Genomic DNA, 26,005 nt, shown 5'->3' with positions numbered 1-26,005 from the left:
GGAAACCAGCGAGTAAGCTTTCTCCCCCCATGACAACACAATCTAACTTAGCCCTAGCTTAGACTCTGTGTAAATGAGCATGGATGAAAAGTTGAAATTACACCATGAGTTCATGGAACACTTTTTCAATTTCCTGTTGCAACTTATCATCATCCTCTGTTCTCCTCCGCAGAAAAGCCATCATTTCCATTAAGCCGGCCGCTTTCTGCTTTACCTGAAGGAACCAAACCACAAAATCTTAGAGCATGTGGGGCTTTAGAAATAAAAGCAAACTAATTTTAAAGAACTTTAGAAAACATAGATGTTTTACTTAGTTACAAAGCCTTATTAACAAGCCCATTTTTCTAGATTAATAAAAATTTAAAGCCCTGCCATGATGTTATGTAAGACACCTAAAACTTACATGTTACATTCCATGAATATTTTGAAAAATATTAAACTTGCTTCTCACTAAAAATCAAATATGCAAGAAACTGTAATTTTCCTTATATATACATCTTATTTTAAAATTTGTTCTCATCATCTCAGATAAAATGATAAAATCATAGATTCCTCAACAAAAATATGCCAGTCTGATGTTTGTGGCGCTGAATTTAGGGAATTTTGGGGAGGGGAGGCAGAGGGTGGTCAAGAAACAGCAAAATGAAGGAATCTTTTCTCAACTAATACATTCTCAAATTGTTACCTTTGCCACATTAAAAAAATAGTCTAGCAAATATAAAGTAGGTTCTAGTGAAATATAATTCTAATCTATGCAGAAAGGGATGAGGACAACTCAAGACCAGGGCAGAGAGAAAGGAAGTTGTGTCTATGACAGTGCTGCCCAAGAGAAATACAATGTGAGCCATAAATGAGAGCCACATATTTAATTTTCAGTTTTGCAGGAGCCACATTATAAAATGTGAAATGAAACAGGTGAAATTAATTTCACTAATATATTTTATTTAATATAATATATCCCAAACATCATTTCAACTGTAATGAATATTAAAAAAATTGAGACATTTTCCATTCTTTTTTCATACTACTTACAACATGTCTCAATCAGGACTGGCCACATTATTTCAAGTAAACAATAACCACATGTGGCTAGGGGCCACCATTTTGGACAGCATGGGCTTAGAAGTATAGACCTATACTTAGCCCTCAATGCCATTAAGGTTAATGTTATTTCATCATTATTATTACTAATGTTACTAACTACTACCTTAGCAGGAAAACCTAAATAATTAGCATTTCTGGAAGCACTGGTCACTATAAACTATATATTTGATATTAGTACACTAAGTGAAATGAAATGAAATTGAAATGGAATAAAATAAGATGTTATTATATACTTTCTGTTCATTTTCCACTTTCGCTCGTCTGGTCATGCAGAAATGATCCCAGACCGAGGGATCCAAGCCTTCTGGCATGTTACTAATATTGTCCAAGTCATCCATGGCTTTCATTAACTGGACAAAGGCATCCTTATTCAATTTCCCAGATTCTGGTCGCTCTCCAAAAGGCACAATACTGGCGGTATCTGAGTGCATTTTCTGTTTGTGAATCCTGGTATTGCCAATAAAAACCCATCAACCTTTCACATTCTCACACACAAGAAATCAATGTTAAATTATACAACCCTTAGCATCAGTATGACATTGCATGACACTTTCTTTTGGCAAGTGGACGCTGGTGGGTGGATTATTCCAAAGAGAAAAGCACCCATTTTGACCTTCTTCCATACTCCCTGGATGCCCAGGCATGACCCTGGCTGGCCTACTGATGTCCCTAACTGTTGTCAGCACTGGCAGCTTTACCTGTACTAAAGAATTCTCCCTTCTGTGTATTTTAAGCAGGCAAGTAAATGCCCAAGAGGAGTATGGATATTCCCTGGTTATGTCCCACATATCCTCTGCCAGTATCCTTTTTACAGATGAGTAGCCTGGAATATTTCTGATATAAACTGAACGGGAGAAGCACCTTTTAAAATCTACATTAATGCATTAGTTTTGTTTCCCTGGGCTGTGGCTGGGAAGGGAAAAAGGTACAAAGATTTATACCAGACACTCACTATCTAGATGCTTTACAATATGCTGTGAAGTTACTATTGTTATCCTCTTTCTCTAGATGAAGAAAGTCTGAGAGAAGCTATTGGTCCAAGACCACAGGTCTGATAGATGGTAGAGTTAGGATTTAAAGCTAATTCTGTTTGGCATGAAGGCTTATGCTCTTTCCACTGCTGCCTCCCAATGTGTGGGAAGCGTTGCTTCTTTCTTCACAAGACTTATTATGACTCACTCCTTTAAAAATAGGGAAACCAAGATATGGTTGAATTTCCTGGGTTGTGTGTAACCTGTTAAAAGTGAGAGAATGAGTTTGTATCTCAAATATGCGCCTATACAGTTGTAACAAATTCCATGATTTCTAGCTTACCTTCGATTGAAAATTATGGAAATCTGAGTATGAAAAATTTAGAAATCTGTGAAATGAATTCTAATGCTACTCTCAGTATAAAACCCTGATTATTTTCGAACCCTTTTTGATAATGGTTATTTTCAATCATTTATACTGGCATTTTCCAAACTTTGTCTTGAACACAATCACATGAGATGCTCTGACTGGCCAAATAAGTTTGGAAAATACCGGTTACTCTATTTTTTTTTTTTTTTTTTTAGAGAGAGCATGCACATGCATACAAGTGGGGGGAGAGGAGAAGCAGAGGGAGAGGCAGAATCTTTTTTTTTTTTTATGATTTTACTTATTTGACAGAGAGAAAGACAGCTAGAGAGGGAACACAAGCAGGGGGAGTGGGAGAGGAAGAAGCAGGCTCCCCCTGAGCAGGGAGCCCGACGTGGGGTTCGATCCCAGGACCCTGGGATCGTGACCTGAGCCAAAGGCAGACGCTTAACTACTGAGCCACCCAGGTGCTCCAAGAGAGGGAATCTTAAGCAGGCTCTACGCTCAGTGCTGAGCCTGACTTGGGGCTCAATCACACGACCCTGTGTGATCATGACCTGGGCCTAAATCAAGAGTCAGACACTTAACCGACGGAGCCATCCAGGCACCCCTCTATTTTTTATACTTGGAGATCCAAAGGCCAAAAACAGGTTCTGAGAAGTTCTTTAATAAACTGTTTAACTTTTTCTTTTAACCCAGGATTTTCCCCAAACATATTTTGTTCTGGAAGCCTTTTATGTGTAATTCCAATTCATACAACAAGGGCCTCATATTTGCTAGAACACATCTTGGGAAAAATTATAGATCTGTATACCACCAATATCTTAAGAGGAACTACTTTCATAGGCCTATGCTAGCACAGTGCTTACCTAGATACTTAACTTTTTGAATAATGAAATCATTTTTCTTCATTGCTTACCTTAAGATGTAAGAATAATCTAAAAAAACCCTGAGTTATGATAAAGACACTTGAACATTTTCGCATAAAAGATGTTACACTGAATATTTCTATCTAGTTGGGATTGAAAAAGCTGAACTCTAACAACACTCCTCTTCATTTATGAACTTTTTTTCTCAGAAAAATGATAGCAAAGGAGAAACAAACCTTGGTCGGCGTTTAAAAAGTTTGTAGAGTATATCCACCTGATGACTGGGAATTTCAGAAAATTCTTTTCTAAAGCTGCGATCCAGAACCTAAGGACAGAGATATTACTGCTTAATTGCAACTTTTTTCAGAAGCCCTTTCTTTGTTGACAATATTTTTCAAGATATAGGGTTGAATTACTTTGATTTTAAAAATCCATGAAAATTTGGTTTATAAAGTAGACTTATTGAGGGTGACACTTGCTATGCAAGAATTTCTCAAAGATTTATTTTGAATAGGAAGTACCTCTGTGAATTACAAATATTATTTCATATAAGGTTCTAGAAATCATTCAGAACTAAAATTTTCACAAAATAATATTTACCAGTAAAATATGCAAGGTATTCTATTCTATTCTATTTTATTCTGTTCTTTATGTTTTTTCTATCCTATTCTTTTCCTTTATAAAACTACTGGTCATACATATGATCCAATAATTCCACTACTGGGTATTTATCCAAAGAATATGAAAACACTAATTCAAAAAGATATATGCACCCCTATGTTTACTGCAGCATTATTTACAATAGCCAAATTTTGGAAGCAACACAAGAGCCCATCAATAGATGGATGGATAAATATTATATATATATGATGGAAGAATGAAATCTTGTCATTTGCAACAACATGGATAGACCTAGAGGGTATAATGTTAAGTGAAGGAGGTTAGTCAGAGAAAGACAAATACCACAAGAATTCACTTATAAATGGAATTTAAGAAACAAAACAGATGAACAAAGAGAAAAAAAGATACACAAAAAACCATACTCTTAACTATAGAGAACAAACTGATGGTTACCACAGGCGAGGTGAGTGGGGGTATTAGGTGAAATAGGTGATAGGGATTAAGAATACACTTATCATGATCTATACATAATATATAGAACTGAGTAAGATATAGAATTGTTGAATCATTATATTGTACATCTGAAACTAATATAATACTATACATTAATTATACTGGAATTAAATTAAAAAAAAATTGTGGTCATAGCCTACTAAATTGATTTCATGACCAACTAGCGGGGACCGCAATTTAAAGTTTGAGAAGCCCTAAGATCTAGGTGATCTCTCTTTTTTTGTACAAGAGAAAATTTAAACCAGAGAAGTTACAAAAATTTATTTTACACAGTGGTTATCAGAAATATACAATGGCTCAGAATGAAGTTCACTGATAACTGAGAATTGTAGCAGGAGAAAATCTATGAGGAAATTAAATTATATCCTTTTTAATCTTCCCCAAATCTAAGCAGCAACTCAATTGCATTGGTGAGTGGGTAAGACAATAGCTCTCACTTTGTCTTCTGCCAACAAGTTGTCATAGTGTTCCTTGTACACGTCAAGGTCTTCTCTGGCTTTCTGGATGGCCTCTGAAGTCTGGTTCTATAATAACATCAAGAATAGGCAATTGAGGGCGCCTGGGTGGCTCAGTTGGTTAAGCGACTGCCTTCGGCTCAGGTCATGATCCTGGAGTCCCGGGATCGAGTCCCGCATCGGGCTCCCTGCTCGGCAGGGGGTCTGCTTCTCCCTCTGCCCCTCCCCCTTCTCATGTGCTCTCTCTCTCTCATTCTCTCTGTCTCAAATAAATAAATAAAATCTTTAAAAAAAAAAAAAAAAAAAAGAATAGGCAATTGAAACTGAGTTTTTTCAGGATAAACAAACATATTGGGGACACTAAAAATAAGAAATCTCCTAGTACAAGATAAATGTATCAGTGAAATATCTATTAGAGATAACATTTATAGCAGAAAGTAAACCAGTTGGAGACTTTGAAAGAAAAAACATCTAATCACCTGTTTCTTTTTTTTTTTTAAAGATTTTATTTATTTGACAGAAAGAGACACATCGAGAGAGGGAACACAAGCAGGGGGAGTGGGAGAGGGAGAAGCAGGCTTCCCGTGGAGCAGAGAACCGGACACGGGGCTTGATCCCAGGACCCTGGGATCATGACCTGAGCTGAAGGCAGACGCTTAACGACTGAGCTACCCAGGCGCCCCTAATCACTTGTTTCTAAGTACAGCCAGCTGTGTGAGTGTGTAAGTGACTGTGGAACAGGGAAGTATGATGATGATGAAATTGCACAAGCTTGGGATTCACATGGGCTTGGCTTCTGAGAGACTGAATATATAAACAGACAATGCCAGACCATATATACAAATAGAACTCTGACCCACAACCCCTGTAGCAACTAGCCGGGAAACAAGACCATATCCTCGGCAACGATCAGTCCCAGACTGTCATGATTTGATCAGTAACTTTCAGCTTTCCTAATTTTTGCCACCATTTCCAGTTTAGGACCAAACAGAGAAAGCTGAATATGCTCCCCAAATTAATCACATAGGTTGCCTGTCTTCTAATTAACTTGCCCCTGGCTTCCCCATGCCAACAACTTTTTTTTTTTTTAAAGATTTTATTTATTTATTTCAGAGAGAGAGCAAGTGAGCATGAGCGGAGTGGGGTGGGGGGGAGGGGGAAGGGCAGGGGAAGCAGAGGGAGGGGAAGAAGCAGACTCCCCGCTGAGCAGGGAGCCCCATGGGGCTTGATTCCAGGATCCGGGGATCACAACCTGAGCCAAAGGCAGACTGAGCCACCCAGGCACCCCCTTCCCCCATGCCAACAACTTCTAATCAGGGTACACCTGAAGCCCTCTCTTCTTTCCATTATAAAGCTTTCCCATCCCCCTGCCTGCCTTTGAGTGTCCACCAAACACAAGTGATGGTGGCTGATCTCTTACTATATCAAGTTCTGAATAAATAGTCTGCTTATTCTCATTTGGATGGTCTCCATTTATTTTCACAGTTCTAATTCCTGCTGTTTTACTTTCTAATGGGTGACTTAGGCATGTTTACTAGTCTCTCTGAGATGGTCTCCTCACCTGTGAAAGAAATCCAGTACCTTAAGAAAAAAAAAAAAATTAAATGTGCTGATGGAAGAAAAAAAAAAAAGAAATCCAGTACCTTGCAGCGTTGTTATGAGTAGGGCTGCATTCAGAAGGTGTGCATATGCTATTTAATGGACTTTTAGCAAAAACTAAGTTCATATGTCATATATATGATATATATATGATATTAAATCATTCTTTCATAAATGTTATTAATACTACTAATAAAAACTGACATCTTTTGAAAATTATTCTGTGACAAGCATTTTGCATTCATTGTGTCTTTAATGAAACATATCTATTCACACTATTTATTATTAGAGTTTTCCAGATATGACAGGTTTTCATTCTATAAGCTACCACATTACTTACATGTTTAGTAATACTTAGGGTTCCAAATGATCCAGAGAGAACAATATTCCCAGAGAAGGGCTTGCAACTAGCTTAAAAGGTTATACGTCTTGTCCAAGGTCCCACAGTGTCACAGCCAGTCAGTGGTTAAAAGTGGGTCCTTTCAACCATGAAGCTATATTGTCTCATTTTATAAACTGTATGTCATATGAAAGTCACACGGTTCTTTTGACTAAATGATTGCAGATGCAGAATCCCATAACTTCCTTAACAGATAAGAGTGGGTGCTTTCAACCTGACCCTGGAGCCAAGTCCCTGACGGGGAGCCAAGGATCACACACAGCTGAGAGGAATGTGAAAGGAGAGAGTGAGAGCATGAGCAGGGGGAGGGGGGAAGGGAGAGGGACAAGCAGACCCTGTGCTGAGCTTGGCCCGATGTGAGGCTTGACACGGGGCTCAATCCCAGGACCCCGGGATCATGACCTGAGGCGAAGGCAGATGTTTAACCGACTGAGCCACCCAGATGCCCCTGAGAGCTTGTTAAACAAGGAGCATGTCTGTCAGAAAATCCTTTTACTCAAGATATCAGATATCATCCTTACTTTCTCCTCCTGCTTCCTTGTAAGGTAGTTGTTTAAGAATGCTTCTCTGGAGCTTATTTCTTCATCCAACAGTAGAGAAAAGACAAGATTATTTATTTTCAATTCCTCCTGTAGAAATATTTAAAAAGGTTGGGGAAATGATCACTACATCTATTTGAGAAAGGGTCATAGACTTGACACTCATCAAGCAGGTTTATGACATACAAATAAGAGAAATTCTTTTTAAGAGAAAGGGAATATAGACTGTGGCACTAACTACTCAGTTATTTTACCTTTTCATCTTTTCACTGTAAGATAAAACATATATAGAGAAAAATACACAAGACCATGTATAGTTTAATGAGTTATTATAAAGGTAAAACACACTTGCGATCACCACACGGTTCAGGAAATAGAACTTTCCCATCCCAGAAGCCCCTTCCATGTGTCCCCTTCACAGTCTCAACCCTGGTAATAACTACTTTCCTGACATCCAGAGTAATCACTCTCTTGTGTTTCTTTATGGTTTCATCACCCAGTTATATCTCTCTAGGCACTATAGCATCACCTGTCCATTTAAAAAATTGTCACATTTAAAAAATCTCTTATAATCCGCAGTTTCCCTTCCACCCCTTTCCTTTCTTCACATTTTCTTATAGTTTTACCTGGTCTGGGTTTTGCTATCTGCATACTTACAGTGAGTTCATCAGTATCCTTCATGTCATGTACTTCCTGAAAACTGGCCGCTGATCAGAGGCCTTATCAGACACATGTTTGATCCTTCTGGCAATACCGTAGGTGATACTATGTTCTTTGATCAGGACACACATAATATTAGGATATCTGCATTTTTGTGATGTTAGTAATGGTAGACACTCCATGCCCCAACCCATTAATCTATGGGGAGTTGCAAGATGGTGATAGTCTATTTCTATCGTTCCTTTTTCACTTATTAATTAAAATTCTTTTATAAACAGATGCTTCTCCTTATCTGCAATGTAGTTACCTAGTGGTACAGTTCATATAGGAAGGTGGAATCAATACTCAGTGCTTTCTCTTTATCAGTTTCTACATAATGAATTGGTTGTTATTCTTTGATGGTGAACAATAGGCATTTTTCTTTTTAAAATATCACAAATTCACAAATTTAAACAACTTTGGTGGGTTTCAGTTAATTGCAATGATTATCATTGTTGAATCTTAAATTATTCCCTTTAGGGGAGCTTTTAAATTTGGCCCCTGAGTCCTTTGGATATTAGCTAGTAGTCTTTGACAGTTTCCTCATTATCTTGTATGAAAAGATGTTCTGAGCTTATCTTTTTAAAATAACAGCTTTATTAAGATATATTTCATACAATTCATTAATTTCATACAAGTCAAGGTTCATCCATGTTGTACCATGTATTAGAACTTTCTATTGCCAAATAATATTCCATTATATGGATAAACCATATTTTATTTATCCATATGTAGTTGTTGGACATCTGGATTGTTTCCACTTTTTGGGCATTATGATTAATGCGGCTCTTATGACTAGTGCTGGGGCATTTATTCCCAGTGTCCCCCCACCCAGCTACCATATACACACTCCCTCCCTGCTGGGCCAGTGGTTATGTCCTGTCTATGGCCAAGACTCCCGAAGAGCAGCCTCTCTCTCAAGGATACAGGTCTTGCTGGGTCCTGGTAGCAGCTCCCTTCCTTTGCCTCTTTAGCTCTAGTGATGTTACTGCCTTCCTGCTACTTCTAATCTCTTAGTTTTTCACCATTCCTTGCTGTTTCCCCTTAATCCTGACTATACCTCCGTAAAGAGTCCTTGCATTAAACCTCTTAAATGTAACTCTTTCAGTGTACCATTCCTGTTGGGACCCTGAGGATAGAGACAACCTCCTAGAGGTTCCCTTATCTTCTCTCATCTTTTTTGGCTGACCCCCCTTGCTTTGGAAGATACATATAAACTTTTGAGATCTTGTATTTCTCAAAATATCATTATTTTCCCTTACACTCAACTGATAGTTTGATCAGGTATAGATTCCCATGCTAGGAATAATTTTCCCTCAGAATTTAAAGGCTTCACTGCTTGGTCTTCTTGTTTCTAGTTACTGTACACGTCATTTATATTCTTACTGCTGAGTAAAATTAAGCCAGATTTTTCATCAGATCTTTTGGGGCAAGTGGATTATTCATTCATTTAACACATAGTATGAGCCCGGCCCTTTGCTAGTTTCTGGAGATACAGGGATGAATCAGACAGACTTATAGTTTTGGGAGCATTAAAAAGTAATCTCATATAAATTAAAATTCAGTTGTAATAAGTTTGAGAAAGTAAAAGAACAGAGCATATACTAGGAGGCTCTAGCCTAGTCTGAGGAACTGGCTTGTAAGCTGGGACCTGACATATGTAGCTGAGTAGATAGGGGCCAGGAGGCAGAGCTGGGAGGAAGGGGCACCGAGGTGAGCTCAAGGCACCAGAGGAGGAAGCATGGCAGTGAGGGGGAGGGTGGCAGAGGTGAGGCTGGAGCAGGAACCAGGCCAGGACAAGCAGGACCATGGTGCCAGAAAGGGTGTTGGTCTTTTTTCTAAGAACAAAGAGAGGCCCCCGAGGCTCCTTAAAAAGAAAAGGCCTTGTAAGTAAAGCTTCTACTTACCTGGTTGACAACCATCTCTGCCTTCACTCTCCTTTCAAAGAGTCTTTTCAAATGTTCATCAAAATTCTGTGTGCTTTCTTGAATGGAGTTTTGAAGTTTCTTCATTTCTGCTTCTAATGACTGGAAGGAAGTCGATAACAAAGTTAACATCTAGGAACATCAAATGCTCCAAGGAAGGGGTGTTCACATTGTGCTGCAAGGGAGGGGTGCAGGGGGAGGACAGGCCTTGTGAAGTGTCCTGGGCCCTCCACCCTCTTCAACCAGAGATGTTCCACCTGGATCTGTTTAATATATTGTGAGTCTGAGATTTTTGCTTTAAAAAGATTACACTGGGGAAAAAAGAGGAAATAACTGATCATGGCTAATGGTGCAGGCAGAGATAGGCCTAGTAAAACAAATCTCAGCAAATCTTTCTGGGAAATTCTGACCCTCTCTCTATAAGACAGAAATTTCCAGGTATACAATCTGGCCCTAAAAAATCTTGATTTTTTTTTTAAAGCCATGATATATCTTCATGGAATTTTTTAGATTTTAAGGAAATAAAGACTGAGTATATAGATATAGAGGTAGATACAGAGATAGAAATATAGATAAATATAGACAGATGGAGATATAACATATATAATTATACTCTCTTTTGTTTTCTGTATTTGTTGTCTCTCCAAAACATCTACATCAGGGGGAAAAAGTTCCACCTACCCTCTCTCCCCCTACTTTTTTAAAATTCTACAAGGACTTAGAGCTAAACACACAGTAGGTAAGTAGAAAGCTATAAATTTATATTTATTTTTTAAAAGATTCATTTGAGAGAGAGGGTGTGCGTGCACACAACCATGCACATGAGTGGGGAAAGGCAGAGGGAGAGAATTTTAAGCAGACCCCTTGCTGTTCAGAGGGCCTGATGTGGGGCTCAATCTCACAACCCATGAGATCATGACCTGAGCCGAAACCAAGAGTCGCATGCTTAACTGACTGAGCCGGAGCCCCTATAAATTTTTATTTTTAAAGAAATATGAGCAGATCAATCCTAGACATACCATTACAAATAATTTTTATCTTTAAAAGTTTTTGTAACTTTAAGATTTTGATTTAACTTTAAATTTACAGGAAAGTTATAAGAATAGTACAAAGAATTCCCATATACTTTTTTTTTTTTAAAGATTTTATTTATTTATTTGACAAAGAGAGACACAGCGAGAGAGGGAACACAGCAGGGGGAGTGGGAGAGGGAGAAGCAGGCTTCCCATGGAACAGGGAGCCCGATGCGGGGCTTGATCCCAGGACCCTGGGATCATGACCTGAGCCGAAGGCAGACGCTTAATGACGGAGCCACCCAGGCACCCCAGAATTCCCATATACTTTTTATCGTATTAATCAATTGCTAATATTCCGCCCCATTTGATTTATCACTTGCTCAATCTCTTCTCTTTCTCTCTCCCTAGCTCTTTTTCTTTTTTTTTTAAAGATTTTGATTTTATTTATTTATTTATGAGAGACAGAGAGAGAGAGAGAGGCAGAGGGAGAAGCAGGCTCCCCGCTGAGCAGGGAGCCCGATGCGGGACTCGATCCCAGGACCCTGGGATCATGACCTGAGCCGAAGGCAGACGTTTAACCATCTGAGCCACCCAGGCGCCCCCTAGCTCTATCTTTTTCTTGATCATTTGAGAACAAGCTGCAGACACTCAAATACAGGTGAGTCATTTTGTAGACTGTCACTGAGTTTAGCTCTGTCTGATGTTTTCTCATGCTTAAACCAGGTGGTACATTACTAACAGGAACACCACATGAATCATGTTGTGCCCTTCTCAGTGTACCACATGAGGAGACATGATGCGGGTTTGTTTCATCATTGGTGATGTTAACTGTGATCACTTGGTAAGTAGTGTCTGCCAGTTTCTCTATTGTACAGTTACTGTTTTTCCATTTGTAATTAATTAATTTGTGGGAAGATACTTAGAAACCATGTAAAAATCTTGTTCCTCATCAAACTTTTATCCACCAGTTTTAGCATCCATTGATAATCCTTACTTGAATAAATTATTATGGTGATGGTAATAATAGAATTATTATTTTAAATTTACTTTAAAAAGCTAAGTTCTGGGGTACCTGGGTGGCTCAGTTGGTTAAGTGTCCAGCTCCTTTAAAAAAAAATTTATTTCTATTTGTTTATTTCTATTGTTTTGTCCAATTAGACAACATTTGTACATCATTAAAGTGTCCAGCTCTTGATTTTGGCTCAGGTCATGATCTCAGGGTCATGAGACAGCCCTGCATCAGGCTCCGTGCTGGCTTTGGAGCCTGCTTAAGATTCTCTCTCTCCTTTTCCCTTTGCCCCTCCCCCGCCCCTCTTGCACAGGAGTGTGTGCATGCATGCGTGTGTGCTCTCTCTCTCTCTCTTAAGTTAAAGAAAAAGCCAAGTTCTGTCTATGCTGGTTTAATGAAGAGAGAGACTAATTCTAGGAAGGTGATGGAGAGAGTTTAGCAAAATGTAGAGGCACTTGACACAAGGAGAAACAGCACCCAAATAAAGCTAATTAAGCAATGACGAAATACTAAAATAAAACAAATACAGGAAAAGCACACTTCAGGGTCAGTTTGCTTGCCATAGTTTACGACACAATCTCATAGAAATGGAAAAAATCCCATGGACTGTGGGCCCAGCAGTTGTGTATCAAAGCCATGTGTTCCTGGACAATGGAAGCACCATCACATGGCAAATGACCAAAGGCTCAGCCTGCTGAGACCTGATTGTCCAAGGGTCTGAAGCCCACCCTTCTCTCCAGTCTGAAAGGAACTCTTTTAGTGTTAGAACGGCCTTTTGCTCTGTGCTTCAAATGTCCCACATTCTTCTCACTGCAGGCCCTTCTCATGTGCTTTTCCATCTGTCTGATCTCCATTCCCTGCTCTTCAACCTGTCATTTTTCTCATTCTTCCAACTTGAGCATAAAAGCCACTTTCTCAAGTAAGCCTACCTTGGGTCCTGTCTTAGGCACTACCTTGAGTCTTAGAAGCAAAGCCTGGAACAGGATTCCAGTGTATGCAATTTTTGGAGGGAGTGCTTTTTCAGAGACACCTGTAAAATGGGGAAGGGAAGCAGGCAGGGAAGGGGCAGGAGCTGAGCAACAATGTGCTCTTAGGTGGCCCAGCCTTCGCCTGATTCCCAGGGGTACAAGGGTAATAGAGAGGCTCTGCTGAGCTGTCCCAATTTGGGCCAACTGGGCGGGACTTTTGTATCCCCATCTCATCAGTCAGTCACAGGCTTTTCTGGATAGGGGCAGTGATATAGCCTTGTATGCTATAACAAGAATGCCCCCTTGATGAGCCAAGGCACCAGAGGCCTCAGGTATGAGCCTTTAGCTGCAACATACACAGCCATAACGGGATGGGCACGCCAGCCTGAAAAGGCGACCTAGTGAATACCAGTGGCCTCAATCTACGTCAGTGCCTCTGTGTTTACTGTCATAGGTGGCACCTGAACTTGTCCGTCCTGATTCATCACACTGCAGTTAAATAACTATTCTGTGAATGTTCAGTTAATGTGTAACTGCCCCCCCGCCCAAGGCAGTGAACACCGGGAGGGGCCAGGGCTGTGTCTGTCTATTCAGCAAGTGTCTCTTGGGACCCGACACAGTGACCAGCACATAGTGAGAATCAAAGGAATATTTGTTAAAGAATTGGGTGTCACTTTTCCTCAAACATTCCTGGGAAAATCTAATTTTAACCAAAACTGTATCAGATGCTGCAAAATGAGAAGCAGGGGAGATGAAAGGTGGGAGACTAAATAGGAGGGTAAGGATGAACAATGCGGAATCCATCAGACCAAGAATTTCTCCCAGCCCTGGACAAACACATGGCCTGCAATTTAAGAAGGTATTGTTGTAGTTGACCAGACTAGGCTCTTAAGGGTGAAGGTGGTAGCCTTTCATCTGCAAATCACCAGGCCCTAGGAGAGTGCCTGGCACATAATAGCTGTCAATAAATTTATCTATTCATTCAGGAAATATTTATTGAGTGCTTATTATGGGTCAAGCACAGTTCTCAAAACTTGGAATACAGTAATGAACAAAACAGACCAATTCTCTTCCCTCATGTTACATTCTAGTAGAGGATTCAGGTAACGTGTAAACAAGTACGGATGATGTAGGCCAGGTGGGGATGAGCACTCTGGAGAACAACAAAGCCGGGGGGGGGGGGGAAGGGGGGGAGTAGAGCTGGGCTGGTGGGGAGGGAGTTTGCCCTGTTATGTAGGAAGATGAGATGACAACTGAGTAGAGATCCAAAAGAGGTGAGGCAGCAAGCCGTATGGCTAAATGGGGTAAGAGTACCCCAGGTAACGGCCACAGCATGTCAAGGGCCCATGGCAAGAATGAGCTGTGGGTCCTGGCGTCAAGAGTGTGCTGGGTACCTTTGAGGAACACCAAGGAGTTTCCCGGAGAGTGGTGGGAGGTAAAATGGGAGGGGTACAGATCAGGGGACCAGGAAGGCAGAGAAACTAATGCCATAAATCGGGTAAGAGATGCTGGTGTTTGGAGTAGGGTAGGAGTTGTTGTGGTGCCCAAAGAGAAGCTCCTGGAAAATCATAACGAAGGGACTGGAGGTGCAGTCTCAGGCAGTGCTGCTTCTGGGGAGAGTGAGGCAGCGTGGAAGAGGGAGGGGCCTCTTGGAGACTTGGGTGAAAGGAAAGAAGAAAGGAAGAAGTGAAGATTAAGGGTCCTGCAGAAACAAAAGAAAATCATGAAATCAGAAGACGCACTGGTGGTCTCTTCCCCCTGAAATAAGAACAGCGCTGCATGAAGAACTTTATATCAAGTTGATAATGTTATCCACACAGAAGGGGAAAAAAGGATTAGTCCAAATAAATTCTGAATATAATGTGCAGGTGGTCTGCCCTCCATGAGATATATCCTACGAACAAAAAGAGGTGCAAGGAAATCTTAAAACCTACCAAGAAGTTTTGCTTTTGGTAGAGGCATTATACATATATTGTAGCACTGAGCAAATGAATAAATATACCTATATTTGGGGAACTAGAGCTTGCACTGAGAAAGGAGATCTACATGCTAAATTAGGGAAAGAGAGAAGAACCTTAGGGTATGTTGAATTGGAATTGGATAAATGATGTATCAGATATTAAACTGGTAAGAACAGATACTACACTTGATCTTAGCCAAAATTGGAATTGGAGGTAATAATATGGAGTTTTGATGTCATATATATATGTTATATATATAAAATTCAGGAGAAAAATACAAAATACAAAAAAAATGTGGCAATATGAAAAGCTGGTGGGTTAAGGTATATGGTGTAGGTATACCAGATATACAGAACATGGGTGCACTATTGACACAGGTATATGGTACAGAGATTGTACTTCTCACGCAACATATCTGTACATTTGAATAATTCTAAAATAAAAATTGGCAAAAAAATAATCTAATATTGGGAAAATTGGTAGAGATACACAATGAAATAAGATCTGCCATGACTTGATAATTGTTGAAGCTGGATGAGAGGGTCATTATACTATTCTCTCTACGTTTTTATATGTTTGACATTTTCCATAATATAAAGGTTTTTCCAATAGACTGAGAAAAGAGAAACTGGAGACAGTGAAGACAGATTTTTCTAGGGATTTTCTGAGGAGATACTGGGCAGTGGATTGAGAGGAAAGTTGGGTCCAGGGACTTTTTTTTCCCTTTTAACTTACTTTGAAATAAATTCAGACTAACTCAAAAGTCATAAGGATAGCAGAAGGAATTCCAGAATCCTCTTCAAAGGAGTCTCTTTTTCTTTCTCATTCTCTTTTCTATACAATGAGAGATGTATCCAATGTATAATATTACAACATATGTCTATGCTGGAGGGAAAAATTGATGTAGGAAAAAGGGGCAAATTGCCCGAATGGTAAGATGGGATGGGATCAGGTGCACAAGTGGAGGACCAGGCTTGGGCAGGTGCAAGGTCATTTCATCCCTAAGAAACAGAAAGGGAGAGTCTATGGATTCTGTGCAGGTGGGAGGTAGATGTGCGAGTGGAAGAGTAAGGAAAATCTCTTCTAGTTGCTTCTCCCCTCCCAGTGAAATAGAAAATGAGGTGAGTGAGCCAAGGGGGTCAGGTGTTGGAAGTTTGGAGACAGAGGAGAATGTGGGACGTCTTCCTCTAGGATCTTGCTACTTAAAGCGTTCTCCTCTGACCAGCAGCAAGCCACACCACCAGGCTGCTTGTTAGAAATCTCAGGATCCTTCCATTTCCTCAAAATGACAGAATCAAGTCAAATATTCTTGACAAGATCCCTTAGGTGGTATGGAGTCAGCTAGGGGTGGGGAAATGGAATAGCATCACCAAACAGCTCTGAAGACCCAATAAAGATTAAGGTCATTGGAGGGAAATCAGTTAGTATTTTTTTCTTTACCCACATCGTGGTGCGTGGTGCAGGTGCAGAGAAGGCTGAGTACTGGCTTCAGCCATGGCTGGCTTTTACCCACTGAATTTGACCAAGGAGCAGGGAGGTGAGAGTGTCAGCAGCAGACTATTTCACAATATGAGATCATGGAATAAATGCTACCACCTTAGGCATCTATACTCCCTAACTGCTTGAAATTTTCACTGCATTCAAGACTGCTCATTTTGGCTTTTTGGGAAATACTATCTTAGGATGAAATGTGAGGGCACTGTTAGAGGACTGCAGTGAATAAAAATGGGAACAGGTTATCAATAGATCTAAAGAAGTTGCTCATGAGATACAGCCACTATAAAGCTGACAAACTGCCCTGCCTCAAATAATGCCATGATTTTACCTTCTTCATAGCGGAATACTTTTTTAAAAGATTTTATTTATTTATTCGACAGATAGGTAGAGAGCACAAGTAGGTAGAGTGGCAGGCAGAGGGAGAGGGAGAAGCAGGCTCTCCCCTGAGCAGGGAGCCGGACGTGGGGCTCGATCCCAGGATCCCAAGATCATGACCTGAGCTGAAGGCAGCCACTTAACCGACTGAGCCACCCAGGCGCCCCTGGAATAGATACTTTTTATTTGGTTGTACACCATCCGTTTTTATATCTCTATTATATTTGTAAGCATTTTTCTTTTTTCTTTTTTTTAAATTAACATATAATGTATTATTTGTTTCAGGGGCACAGGTCTGTGAACTGTAAGCAATTTTAATGTGGGAATGTTTCTTTGAGATGCAAGGAGATATCAGTGGGAGAACTGCTTTGCAAATATCTCAAGTTACAGCTGTAAAGTATGTGCTGCTGACTGTGTCATTCTTCTGTCAGGTCCTTTTCTTGAGATTGAGAGGAAATCAAGCAAGAGTTATGAATGAACTCAAACAGATGTGGAAGGTACAGAGCAGTGCCTAGAACATACTCTCATAGATGTTCATTAAACATTTGAAGAAAGAATGGAGGACCAAATGAACTGTAACAATCTGGGAAATGTTGAAATCAACAAGAACTTTAAAAAAAAATTGCAATACACTCTTTTTGTTTTAAATTGTGTTAACTCTTCAAACTTATCTCTACCCACTTCCCCAAATTCTCTTGAGAATTTAAGCTGAAACAGTATCCTTAAGCTACTAACAACACTGAGGGAATAAAGAACACTTAATTTGAAAACATACTGGAACAAAACCATGGTAGGGTATATTAATTCTTTGCTCTTCTGACCTTTCTATACTTATCTCTTTCTTCATTTAACTCTTTGACTTTCTTCTCATAGTCTTTGAATTGTTTCCTCTCCTCTTCAGACCATAGAGCATCAGGTTTTACCATGAAAGCAGGTTGAGGAATCACCTGAAGATAAAAAGGAAAGCATATACCGTGGCTCAAACATAAATATAGCAGTACAGTAAAAGGTCAGAGTTATCATTACAGTTAAAAAAAAAAAAGAGCCCTTTCAAGGGATATAGTTCTTCACATTGGCAAGACAATGGCCTGACACTTTGAAGAAAGTACATGAAAAAAGTTACAACTGCTTTTCTGTGAACATAAGCGAGAGTGGGCAATTTGGGACATATAGAGACTCTTAGGTGACAGGGTGAGAGATGTATGTTGATATCTTCATAGTTAGAACTACACCTGGGCTCCAGGGACACCTAAGGCACGTATCAAAGGGAATGTTTCATGTTATATCCAGAGAATTACAGATGCAACATTATCATTGCTTTCTATCCAGACCAAAACCAGTTTGCTTGTTTTGTTCTTTTGTTTGCTTTATGTAAGATAGGGAGGCAAGTCCGCAGTTTCAAATTTCTTATTTGCCTAATATGGTATATTTATGAGGTACTGGGATGTTGTATATTTGTTGCTGTAGAATTTCTAAAATTCGGGTCAATATAGACAAAAACGATCAAATTTGAGTAGCTCTCTCTACCCCATTCCATCTTCCATAAGAATGTCCAGAAATCTCACCATTCTCAAAATATCTTCCTTCTTGACTTCCAGAACTCCTCCCATCATGTCCATCAGGGCTCGGTGCCTTGTGTCGGGGCCCTGGAAAAGAGCCAGGGTCAGGGAGGGTAGCTAAGACAGAGACCTGGCCCTCTGGTAGAACCAGAGGCAGCCTCCCACCCAATGTTAGAATGACTGCATTTAGAATTGGGGAGGGTGGCGAGTGGCATGAAGGGAAGAGGAGAAGGAGGCCCCTGAGATTCCAGGGACCTCTGACCATGACAAATGCCGTGATGTGTTTCTATAGTGGAGTAAAGTACAAGACAATTCAATCAAATTAGGAACAAATATACCTAAAGGAAAGAGGGTCTTAGGTACGTTTGAGCAAAACTGCATACCCGTGTCAGAAGCCATCGCTCCATTTCACGGGTTGCGGTCAATTCTGCTTTGGCTTTCAGCCATGGATTAAGCATTTTCTGAGCTGTAATCTGAAAGAGAAAATGTAGTTTAATGCTGTTGTTCTTACACAATTTAAACCAAACCTTCCTTTCACACAGCAGGGAGGAGGTTAGAAGGTATCGAGAGGATAAAGGAACCATCCAGATTTCACAATCAATTTCCTATCTTGGGACAAAGATGAGATCTAGAATGAGAGGGTTGGGAAAATTGATTGTTACTTCTCTATTAGCTCTCAAAGCTCTTCTCCATCACTAAAGAGATTATAACAGGGATCTGATTTAGACTAGGGGGACAGGAAAGGGGTTCAAAGGAATGTCATCTAAGCCAAATCCTGTAGGATGGGGGTCCTGCGAGGTCAATAGCTTGGAGCATTCAAGGAATTGTGGGAACGAGAGTGTGGCTGGCCCAGAGCAAGGTAGGCAGTCACAAAGGGGCTTGTTATCTGAGGTGAAATGAGCAGCCACTGCAGGGTTTTAAGCAAGGGAAAGACATAATAAGTTTGGCTTGTAACAAGATCACTCTCCTGATGTAGAAGGGATTAGAGAAGAAGCAAGTGTGGTGAGGTTAATTATGCACATACAAAGACCGCCCCCAGCAGGATCTTGGTGAGAGCCGCAGAGAGAGGTCCTTGCTATCACAGTGCTCCAGAGACTTAGGTTACATGGCAGGAGACCGGTTCTGGAAGAAATAATTTCCTTAAACAAGTACAGTAGACTGTAGAGATGAAGATGTACTCTGAAGGATAAGGGTTTGCGTTCAGACCCCAAATCTGTCACTTACTAGCTTTCTAACGGTTGTCAAGCTACTTAACCTCTCTGTGCCTTACTTTCCTTATCTGTAAAATAGAGGTAATATTAGTACCTACCTTGTAAGGTCTTATAATGATAAATTAGTTTCCATCTATCTAGGGCACTTAGAACAGTACCTGGCTTTTAATAGGGACTATGTAAGTGTTTGCTGTTATTTCTAAGTAACACTATTACTTTTTATCCCAAAGCAATCAAGCTGGTTTCATATGAGCAAGGATTTTTTTTTTTTTTTAGTATTTTAAATTTGGTTATATTTTAATTATTTTCTTTAAGCATTTACTTGTAACCACCTCTGGCCTAACACCTTTTAAGAAGGCTGACCAGTGGGGTGCCTGGGTGGTTCAGTCGGTTAAGCATCCGACTCTTGATTTCTGCTCCGGTCATGATCTCAGGGTGGTGAGATCAAGCCCCATGTTGGTCCCTGGACTGGTCATGGAGCCTGCTTAAGATTCTCTCTCTCCCTCTCCCTCTCCCTCTGCATGGTCCCCCGCCCCCTTGCCTCACACTCTCTCTTAAAAAAAAAAAAAAAAGCCTGACCACTGAGCCCCCTTTCTCTGGGATCCATCCTGCCTTAGTGACCCAGATAATTACTGGACCTTCATCAGGCTCTCTTCCACAATGTGATCCAAACTTCTTCGATACAGGCACTGGACCCAAGCTGGGTCAATGAAACTCTTTCTAGTCAAATGTGGAATTAGGACTAAGAGGTTCTAGTTTGGAGCAGCTGTCTGCTTGAGTGAGGAGAAATAAAGTAGAAACTGCTAGAGGAAGGTGAAATGCAGACAGAGGTGAGCTAAGAGATAAAGAAAGTGGACTTCTTGACTCCCCATGAGATTTCAGTCTTTGGTCCCTGCTTCTTTCTAGGCTTGACATCCAAATCTTCCCTAGATTCCACAGGATTCCAAAAGAAATTCTCATTATTGCTGAGGCAATGTCAACTGTTTTTGTTTCTTGTGACCAAGAATACCACCTGACACAGTCACTTCCAGTACTGCACACAAGGAGATGAGTAAGTAAGAATGTGGGGAAATGTCCTGAGAGAAAAGGGAAGGGATAACGCAGCTAGCCAGTACCTCTTTGTTTTCCACAACGAGGGTTCTCTCTGGCTTCTCACAATCATCAAATTCTGGTTGCCAGACCACTTCTTCCAAGTCCAGATCTAAAATAATTTCTTTAATTCTTACATTTCTTTCCTTCACACGTGCAACTTCAAACTCTTTTTGTTTATATGCAGCATCAAACTCATTGTTGAAAGCAGTTTTTACCTTGTAAATGACATCCTGAAATATCAATGTAATACTGAGAACACATCACATGTTATAGATCATTACTAGTAACATGGTCTCACGGTTTTACTTTCCTTCCAAAATCACTTTATAAATTATCAGGAAGTTAATCTTTCTAAAATACAGTTTATATTAAGTCATTTCTTGGTTCAGTAATCCACAGTGGCATCCTATCATGGGTAGGATTAAGGCAATAGCATAACTGTTATATCACAATCTACTTCCTGAAATGGAAACCGTAACTCAGTATGCAGGTATGTTGATAAATGCTGAAGTAGATGATGGATACTTGGAGACTCTTTGGGCTATTCTCTCAATTTTTGTATACGTTCTAAAAAAATCCATTATAAAATACTTTAAAGTGATATGTGATCTTTAAATTGGGAAATGTCTTTCCTTTGAAGCCTTGTTTGGGGGAGATGTGGTAAGGAAAGGATGGCCTATAGAGGTTGTTTGGAGAATTTCCAGAAAAGCACAACCACACACAATATGGTCAGGTCATTCTCAGGTAGGACAGGGACCTAAGTTGGCTAGCTGGATCAGCCAGTTGTCCAGGTGGCCGTGGGTCCGATTGGATTGTTCCCACCTGTGCTAGTGAGTGGAATGATGGTCAACTAAAGTAGCCTTATTTTACCGTCAGAGTTCAGTCTGTATATCTATCCTACTGAAGATGAAACCATTAAAGCAGGTAGAAAGATGATCTTAACAGATGACACCAGAATTTCTCTTGGGCTGAAACTAACCTTGTAGGAAAATGCCTTAATAAGACAGCAGAAAGGTGAGACACTGAGGGCATGGGTCAGCAAAAGCTGAGCAACAAAAGAGATAACTAAACAGTTTTGGATATAAATGCACAGGAATTTCAGGGGTTGGAGGAGGAGAAGAAAAGAAAAAAATAGGAAAAGAGAGCAGAGTATCATGGTAGGAGGCTGGAACTCAAATGGCAGATATGGTTGGAGGACGTTCAGGAAAAGGAATGGCCAACATTAAATTTTGAAGCATCCACATTGGTGCAGTCTGTCACTGAAATTTCAAAAACTTTTGGTAGGCATATACAGATGTGTTCTGAGACTGACTTGTTCAGTGGAGAGTAAGGAGTAGGAGCTTAGAGCTTGTGGGATATTGCACCTTATTCCTGAGTCCCAGAAGAGAAGTTATGGAAGTCTTAGAGAGGAAATTGTATTTCCCCAGGTTAAGGGGATAGATAAGCAATCATATCTTGATCTAACAGACATCTGAGTTACCTAGAAGATGGCATTCAAGGATCTCTTTTATCTTTGAGCTTACTGAAAATCTAAGTAGAAGAAGAGTTTGTTTGTGGTGTCAGCCAGGGTAGGTATTCTTCAGAAAACCTGTTATCATAGAACCCAGTCCAAAGAGATGAAAGCAACTCTTGTACACAAGTTCTGTTTGAAGAACATGGACACACTAGCCATCTGGATATTTCTCTATGTACCTTAAAGACATCATTTGGTTAGCATTAGATTTTAATTTGAGCCTTTGCAAGATGCCTCATGGGGAGTTTTAGAGATTTTAGAGGATAAAGAAAAAATTCACCTACTTTCAGTAATATAATTTGGTTTATTTTCTCCTCTCTGGAATGAAGTTCCAATTGGCTTGACAGCAAAGGGGCTTGTACACCAAAATCAGTACTCAGACTGCCAAGCAGGTAATTGGGCAAGTTGGAATTTTTTACTGCCACTTCTTCTTCTTCTTCATCCTCCTCTTCATGATGCTTCTTAACCAAGGTAATTGTAGACTGAACCTCTACAATTTCCTTCCGTAGCTTAATATAGAAAAAGGTGACACGAAAGTTATGCAAGAATAAGAATTCTCTAAAGGGCAATTTTGCGACAACTTAAATATTTCAGTCATTTTAGATGTTAAATTGTCTTGTCAACAACTGAATTCAAAGTGATGGATAGATCCTGATTCAGAAGAGATTTAAGCTTCGGAAACTGATAAAGTCAAGAGAGTAAAAATTGTCTTTGACAGTATGTAATAATTTATATTTCTGTCAGAATGACAACTGCTTATAAATATCATGAGTCTTTCTTGGTACCTAAACATTAAAAAATATACCTTCTCTTCATGTTTACAAAGAAACTTATTCACATAGGACTGACGAGTGTAGGTTAAGAAGACTTGAAGAATGCCTTCATTTTATGTTTCAGAAAAAGAATGGATGCAAAGTTCTGACCAAAACTACATTGATGGGAAATGTTTTTCTAGTGGTCTGATAGAGATTGCTGTTTTAAAACAAACAAACAAACAAACCAAACAAACAGGTGGAATTGCTCTAGGAAAACCATAATTCCACCAAAATAGATACTACTTCATCTTTGGCCAATTATTTAAAAATATAATCCCTCGAGATAAAAGAAGATAAAAAGAGTAGGGTAGATGAAGACAACTTCTGACCAGAACAAGAACAAACCCCCAAATCTCATTTTTTGAAAGCATGTCCTCCTATTTGAGGGCTAGCTAGTATTGTATAGGATTATAGGCTTCTTGATTTACTGTGTGGATTTAGCTCCTATATTTATTAAAATATATTCTACAAATTAACAAGTAATGAAAATGTAAACAATATCTAAACTTATCTTAAGTTGTATCCTAACTCAAATCTGTATGGAGACCCTAAAATAAAACACATTACTTATATAAATAACACATATATATTTAATATTGTACTTTAAGACATTCTGTTTCAATCTTCTTTTGCTGCAAAACTCTCTTTAATTCTTTCAACTCTTCTTCCGTGCGTTCTTTCATTGGAAAGTTCTCAACCACGTAGGGCATGTGAAAGCACTTGGAAAAAAAAAAAGCAAGATGAAATAAATTCATTTGTAGTACCATTGTGCGTATCAGAGGTGGAGTGAGGGATATTATCCCTGATCAAAATGAATTCATAGGTCATCATGCGTGAGTGGAATTGACAGTGGAAACTTTCTTTAAAATAAAACAATGTACATCATTAGTAATGATGTAAACTTTGGGTAGAAATACTGTGCTTTTGTGAGGGATTTATTTCTAGAGCAGTGGTTCTCAACTAGGAGTGATTTTGCTTGCCCTGTCTCCCTCCTCCCCAGCCCTCCAGGGACATTTGGCAATGTCTGGAGATATATTTGATTTTCACTAATGGGAGTTTTGGATACTAGTGGGGCCTAGTAGATAGAGGCCAAAATATCCTACAATCCACAGAACAACCCCCACAACAAAGAATTATCCAGCCCCAAATGTGCCGCTCTAATGAAACCCTGTTTAAGAGCAATACTCAATTACAAATATGTAGCGTGGCCATATACTTCATTATCCAAATTGGGGGGAGGCATATTTGAAAGTGAGAAGGGTGCTCTTATAGTTACTCTAGGACCACAGGCATAAACTGGGACTTCTGGTCACCCTACACAAAGAGGGAAATTGTGTTGGGAGGAATCTCAATGAAAAAGCATTAAAAACCCCAGATGTTTAGAGGGTACAGGTAGAACTGTGAACAATATTATGTCTAGTTTTCGATCTATGTGGAATGTGAGTGAAGTGGCCTTTTGGAAGAGATAGATATGAAGAGTAGATGCAGGTAGTTCATAGAGGAAAGAAAATCTTAAGAGACGGTGGCTTGGAAGTGCACAGGGACTGAGCAGAGAGGGAAGAATGATAACAAGAGAAAGTGTCACAACTAGGTGGAATTTGGTACAGGGAAGGCAAGGATGCTCTGAATGTTTTTCCACGTATGCATTATCTTAAAATTATTTAAAAAAATTTTCTGCCATGAGACTTTCAATGAAAGTTCTCATCAGCTAAGGTGTTGTACCTGGAATTATGTCTGTTACCTTAAGAGCTCGACCTTTCACAGCCATCGAATTCCAGCATTCTTCTTTAATAAGTTCAGCCAAATAGGCCTTGGCGAGGTTATGCATCTCTGCATCCTTTCTTATCTTGCAGAACGTAGATGAAGGGAAAAAATAAACATGAATATGTGGCTTCTTAAAAAATAATCTGAATTATAAATTCACTAATCAGTCACGGCTGCACATTTAGTGGCTGTCTTCTTGCCCCACCACACGGAACTGCCCCGTGCTGAGATGCACTTGGGGAGAAACACTTTCCTGTCTCAAGGACCTTTCCTAAAGTTTAGTCTGGAGGCTTGGAATTCCCTTCCTTGAGGACCAGGGTATCAACATAAACACCTCTAAAGGCAGACAGGTCCTAAACATGAGCCAAGTCGGCGTGAGGCCAGCTGCATGGCCATGGTGGGCTAGACAGCTAAAATGCACACTATCACAGATCTGGCGGGTTGGTGCAGGGCTGGGGAGCGAACCCACTATGCCGGGTCTTCCTGTTTTGTTAGAGAAGTTTGAAAATGTGTATTTTTTATGAAACTACCAGATATCTAAATGTTGGCTTAATTCTTGTCAATGCATATTTGAAGTGCCAGTTTGTGACCTCTGTCTTGGGGTCACTTAATTCTTCTATTATTTATATCCACTATAAATAAATGTCCCATGACTCTTGGGGATCATATGATTGACCTTTTCTCATTTAGAAACATATGTTACCTCAATTGGTTTTATCTGCTTAAGTAAGCCAACTGCTTGACCTTTAAGTGATTAAGAATTCTTGTTTTAATGGAGTTTGCTAAAAGACCTAATATGAAAGTGAGGACCAACAATCTTTAGTCCTTAGGATCCTCTTCAGAACTTCTTTTGCATTTCTCTTTGTTGGCAGAATTATCAGCAAACTAGTTAAGAATAATATCCCCTGGATTAGAAAATGTCATATTTGTTCATTCGATCATTCATGTTTATTTTATTCATTGTCTGATCAAAGGCTTTGTTTAATTTGCATTTTATTTCTTTTTGATCCATTGAGTTAATGGTTAATACAGTTTTAAATTATTTTTTCCTTAAATAAACAACTATTTTGGCCTATCAGTTGTCAGAACCTGCCTGATTCCCAGCCTACCCAGCCCTCCCCTCTCCACTGCTGAGGCTATTTGATCAACTCCTCCAGACTCCG

General features: G+C 39.7%; 1 protein-coding gene and 1 pseudogene across 1 annotated transcript in view; both read right to left on the bottom strand.

The window, feature by feature from the left end:
* The window catches only part of CFAP43 (cilia and flagella associated protein 43), a 111,343-nt gene that overhangs the window by 7,859 nt on the left and 77,479 nt on the right, over nt 1-26,005 (bottom strand). Inside the window, exons 21-33 of the mRNA XM_078077143.1 lie at nt 24,820-24,924; nt 23,681-23,797; nt 22,548-22,772; nt 20,774-20,980; nt 18,831-18,920; nt 18,454-18,534; nt 17,710-17,835; nt 10,045-10,164; nt 7,421-7,528; nt 4,883-4,969; nt 3,548-3,636; nt 1,338-1,551; nt 102-214 (exon numbers count right to left, since the gene is read on the bottom strand). Of these exons, the coding sequence (XP_077933269.1) occupies nt 102-214; nt 1,338-1,551; nt 3,548-3,636; nt 4,883-4,969; nt 7,421-7,528; nt 10,045-10,164; nt 17,710-17,835; nt 18,454-18,534; nt 18,831-18,920; nt 20,774-20,980; nt 22,548-22,772; nt 23,681-23,797; nt 24,820-24,924 (1,682 nt within the window). The remainder of the gene's footprint in view (nt 1-101; nt 215-1,337; nt 1,552-3,547; nt 3,637-4,882; nt 4,970-7,420; nt 7,529-10,044; nt 10,165-17,709; nt 17,836-18,453; nt 18,535-18,830; nt 18,921-20,773; nt 20,981-22,547; nt 22,773-23,680; nt 23,798-24,819; nt 24,925-26,005) is intronic.
* On the bottom strand, nt 15,131-15,234 carry LOC118547537 (U2 spliceosomal RNA; annotated as a pseudogene).

The sequence above is a fragment of the Halichoerus grypus genome, chromosome 7 (genome assembly GCF_964656455.1).
Source record: "Halichoerus grypus chromosome 7, mHalGry1.hap1.1, whole genome shotgun sequence".
Classification (NCBI taxonomy): domain Eukaryota; kingdom Metazoa; phylum Chordata; class Mammalia; order Carnivora; family Phocidae; genus Halichoerus; species Halichoerus grypus.
Note: the sequence above shows the minus strand (reverse complement) of the source record. Positions and strands in the feature narration are given on the sequence as shown.